The sequence below is a fragment of the Sinocyclocheilus anshuiensis genome, unplaced genomic scaffold (assembly GCF_001515605.1).
Source record: "Sinocyclocheilus anshuiensis isolate Anshui unplaced genomic scaffold, SAMN03320099.WGS_v1.1 scaffold429, whole genome shotgun sequence".
Lineage (NCBI taxonomy): Eukaryota > Metazoa > Chordata > Actinopteri > Cypriniformes > Cyprinidae > Sinocyclocheilus > Sinocyclocheilus anshuiensis.
In genome coordinates this window covers 384,885-390,060 of record NW_015539859.1, presented here as the reverse complement: position 1 = coordinate 390,060, position 5,176 = coordinate 384,885, and the positions used below count along the sequence as shown (strand labels likewise).

Below are 5,176 nucleotides of genomic sequence, written 5' to 3'. Positions count from 1 at the left end.
TCCTCTGACATTCTTCTTTACAAATCCTCGTTTTGTACTTCTAATTAGTGACCGTTGTTTTGTTTTGATCTCTCGGCTGCGCTTCTGCGTGCGTCACTTCTGAGCGGCGCATGTGCAAAGCCCACCTCCATACGTCATCTGCCCGGAGCTGCTTCTGTTTACAACAGTGAGTGCAAGCTACATTAAAGTCATTATTACGTTTTGAACATGGATATTTTTCTTACAAAAACGCAACAATTCGCTACAGGAGGCCTTTATTCACCCCCCGGAGCCGTGTGAGACACTTTTTTTTATGGATGGGCGATTTTTATTTAACTTCTTTTGGACTGATACATGCAACAGCCGCTGAGTGCAACGATAGAGCTTGAAAGATCAAAGACAATTTTTTATATAACTCCGACTGGATTCGGCTGAAAGAAGAAAGTCATATACACCTAGGATGACTTGAGGGTGAGTAAAACGCAGTCTAATTTTCATTTTTGGGTGAACTAACCCTTTAACAACAGTTCAATCCATTGAACACACTGTACTTCTTTCCCTCACATCCTCGTTTTTCACTTCTGTCAAAAAGTAAATATGGTGCTTCCCTGATTAAGGTCTATGCTATAATGTCTTATATAGTAATTTTAGACAGTGTTTTGAATGTGCCTCTGAAGACTGAGTAAACTGATTTGCGTAATTACACAGAAGCATTGTCTTGGTGACAAGCCACTCAAATCATTGTGAATGGGCTTTTATTACAATTGTTCTTTATTACATATCAGTATAATGATATAGCTTTTATGTGTGACACATCAAGTCAGATCTCTCTGAGTGGGTTAATTTAGCTTTCATACTGATTGAAGGTTAAGAAACTTAGCTGGCTGTTATTGTATGCACAATAACAAAATCATAAAGAAACTGACATTTTTAGATAATATACAATCGTTATTGCACATTAACTCAGTTATTGCACTATAATTTGAATAGCTTGAGGTAAATTTTAAATGCCAGTTTACCTGACAACTTTGTTTTCATTCTGCAAAACCTGCACAGTCACGTTATATGATCCATTAGCATGAGCCACGACACTGATGTCACTAAACTCAGCCTGAAAAACACAATCAATCAATCAGTAACTGAATAAATAAGAATATTTTGATTGATTTGATATGTCTTGTAACTTTCATAAACTCACCTGTTCAACTTTAATATCATAATCTCCATTCAGTTTTTTCCCTCTAAAGAGTTTGGTCCTGTAGAAAAGGGGGGGGTGTTAAAAAGAGATTTAAATAGGACTAAAATATACTTTTTTTCTGTTCATAATAATCAAAATAAATTGGATCATACAGAAATGCATTCATAAGTGGAATTAACTTGACTTAATATTACATAGTAATGTGCTTTATCATTTGAGAGTTCATTAATAATCCCTTAAAGGACATATTTGTACCTAAAAGGTGCATATTAGTACCTTAATAGTAGCAATGTGGTACTATTACACTTAAGGTACTACTGCGAACCTTTTAGCAGTGAAAGGGGACAAGGATGTCCTTTATAGTGTACTGCTCCAGTGACAAGCTCCTGTACAATTGTTATACATTTTTTTTGTGGGAACGTATATGAAGGTGGTATTTGTGCCTTGCATGTTGGCATGAGGATGATGGCATATTGTGCAGTGGGCTAGTTACCATGGTGATCAACATTTTTGCTAATTTTTTCACCTGAAGCAGTTCATGTGACATTCCAAGAATTCCTCGATTAAATTGCCTAGCTACAACGTGAATCAATATGTTCACTTCAACCTGAGGTTAGACACACACACAGACACCAACTAAATGATTATATAAAATAATTTAAAAAATATATATAATAATAATAAGTTTATATAAAAAATGGATGACTAGTAATTTCATCACATATTAATTTTCATAATATTTCGTTAATATTCAAATCCGTTAAAGGATTTTTAGGCTGCATTAAATAGGACAACTGGATCATCGTACTACATCGTTAGAAGAATGGCATCTACGCTAATATTAGTCTCTTTCATTCTAATTCTGAGGTCACTGTAGCCATATGGATCCAGTCCAGATGGTGGATCAGCACCTAGAGACGACCTCTACAGCCCTGAATGTCAGCGGAGATCATGTCAACTAGATGCACAGACAGATAGACATGCATAGATAGATAGATCCCCAGTGAAGACCTCGTCCCCTCGTCGACCAGCGGCACAAGACCACGGGAACCAGACGAGTCCTCTGCACAATCTGACCTGTGCTGCAACCTATTAAAGCACACCATGCTGGTTTGGTCTGTCCAGAGGAGAACTGGCCCCTCGACTGAGCCTGGTTTCTCCCAAGGTTTTTTCTCCATTTCTGTCACTGATGGAGTTTTGGTTGCTTTGACTTGCTTAGTTGGGGAAGCTTGACTGATTGCACAGACACTATTGAAGAGAGCTGAACTGATGATGACTGAATCATCAATGAACTGACTTTAGCTGAAAAATGACTCTTTGATATTGTCTTCTTGCATTATTGACAAACTATTTTCCTGTTTAACACTGTAAAGCTGCTTTGACACAATCAGTATTGTATAAAGCGCTATACAAATAAAGGTGACTATTAGAGCTACAGTGATAAAATAGCAGCCAAACTGGCTGTTGGTTGCTGAGCTACTGCCATCTCAGTAACATGAAGAGCTATAATTCAGACCAGTGAGTATAATTAAACTTCTTATTAGTAATTACACATTTCACCAACAGTGTCATTCAGTGCAGTGCACTAATTTCAGGGACTGCTCCTTTGCTGTCGGATACTATGTTGGCAGAACTGGACTAAAATCACAGCTGATCATTTCTCTGTCACCCCTGCTTTGCAACAGATGTGCACTGCTGATCCACCTTTAAACAACAAGAAACATGTACATAACACACACATAACACAACAGACCTCCTTCCTGACCCTTCACATAAACACACAAACTAATGGTCACGTTGGATATTAGTGACCCATTTAATCCCAAATTATTCTCATCTAAACATGTATATTACACACATTACTCAACAATTACTCTAATAAAATAATTAACACTTCTCTAAAGGTATGAATGTCCCGTGAGCAAGATTTAATGGAATAAGATCCATATTATTAATATTAACAACAGACCCTTTAAACATAAAATGTATTTAATATAGTACCTGTTGTACCTGTATCCGCATTATAGGTTATTACATGTTTTTTGGAGCTTTGATACAGACAGGATTATTTACACCAAACATAAAAATATGATATGATATGATATGTGACATCTCAAAGCAGCTAGAAAGCAATCAGTTTAGCCAGTTTGTCTGTCTCTGAACTCATTCTCTAAATCTTTTATACTGTATCACAAAAATCTACAGCCTACCACACAAATTAACAGCGTACCCTCTGCAAGACTAAACAATATATGACCATTTCTTCTGTATGCTAATGCAAATACAGGTTTAAAGGATATCATGCATTTACTATAATTCCCACTAATCTTTTGAGGAAATGATTGTTGTCATCAATTTGCAGAGTCCACTTGATTTATCTAAACTCAGGAAATGCCTCAGATATTCCTGCTCCTTAGATTCACCCATTCTTTCACATTGATATTAATAATTCACTATTATTTTCTAAATAACCACATTGTTATGTGTTAAGTTGTCACCTTGTGTTAATACCACGCTCACACTATAGACAGTGAGTGTAATATCATTACTAATCAAACACACTTTAGGCATGTAGATCAGTGAGACTTAAGATTTATTCAGTGATGGCGTTGCCTTTTCCCAGTCAATAACAACATGAAGCTTGTGAATGAAAGATGTTAATTATGAAAGTGTGCCTTTACTATATCTTCTTGTTTTTCTCCACCAAACAAAATTAAATGATTAAACTTTGCACTAAATAAATAACTCAACAGATAAGGATTTAAAAAATGAGGAGAAGCCAAATACAGCCTGATTAGAAAAAATCAGCCTTAACAGGGAGCTCAAGTGAAAATCGTTGCTCTCACCAGTCCTGTTGTGGTTCATCGATGACCAGCAGGAGCTTGTGTCTCTTGGATGATGCAGGCACAGGCATTTGCTCCACCAGCCCTGCTGAGGCGGCTGTCTGCTTCACCACACTGGTGATGGAGCTGAAGAATCCCGTGCCCAGAGGCTGGGGTTGGATGGGGTTTCTCTCCTGGCCCGGGGACTCTGGAGCTGGTCCTGAGGCTGGTCCGGGAGGGGGAGGCTGAGGAGGATCAGGTTTTTGCAGGTCTGACATGTAGCCATTAGGCAGGTTGGAGATAAAGGTGCTGTCCGACAGACGCCGGCGCAGGTAGTTCATGGCTAAAGAGACTAGAGGAGGAGCGCTGCTTTGGAAATAGATGTGGAGATGTCAAGCGCCTACATTCAGGGGATTTATCCCAGCAGGAGAAGCTCAGAAGTGAGAAGTGAGATGCTGGGGTCCCTCCTTGCGTCGCAGTGTTTCCTCTCCTCTCTGCTTTCTCCAGCTCTGATGTCGTGTATATATGCAGCCAATCAGACGCTTGCTGCATCCCTGCATGAGATGCTTGCTCTCTCTACCCTCCCCCATGCTAGACTGCCTGATCGCATCCTTCATGACAAGACAGTATACTAAATAAAAAGGTTTCCCGTAGCGCATGCATGGGAAAATAGAATGCAAATGAGCTTAGAATTACTATTTTGTTTTTCTCGCAGATACAGCTAGAGATATTGCTTGAACTACATGAGCTCTCACACCACATTCTACTGCATTCTTTACCACAGCTCACCCCTGATCCTTGCAGGCAAGAGATTTGTGTTGCAGTACCTTTAAGCTATTTATTAATCTCTCTTATTTATATATAGTGCAACCTTAATTTATTATTAACCCATATGCAATCTTGACAGCCTGAGGGATGATGAACCTAGATTTCTCTTGAGATTCCTACTGACAATACATGTTTTTGGCACATTTTCCCACAATTTGTCCCATAATACTTACATGTTGAGTGAGTAGGTGTTCCTCTGCAGCTGTTCAAACACATTTGACCACATGAGCCAATGCAATGTCAGTGTGGCCTCAAATGTTGAGCACCTCCAGTGGTTGGTCAATCGAAACTGAATTGCATTAACACATGTATTTAGCGAGGTTCTTGAGATTGGATCGACCAAAACAGA

The 5,176-nt window shown here is 38.7% G+C and overlaps 1 protein-coding gene across 2 annotated transcripts in view; it reads right to left on the bottom strand.

Annotated features, from left to right (window-relative positions):
• Positions 1–5,176, bottom strand: part of LOC107684878 (synapsin-2-like) — a 10,565-nt gene that overhangs the window by 4,935 nt on the left and 454 nt on the right. The window contains exons 2-4 of one of the 2 annotated variants that reach the window (XM_016481251.1): positions 4,024–4,342; positions 1,178–1,235; positions 999–1,090 (exon numbers count right to left, since the gene is read on the bottom strand). In XM_016481251.1, coding sequence (XP_016336737.1) covers positions 999–1,090; positions 1,178–1,235; positions 4,024–4,340 — 467 coding nt within the window. In that variant the 5' untranslated portion in view covers positions 4,341–4,342. Of the gene's footprint in view, positions 1–998; positions 1,091–1,177; positions 1,236–4,023; positions 4,574–5,176 lie in introns of those variants that run through there. The other variant, XM_016481250.1, reaches the window with a different exon arrangement.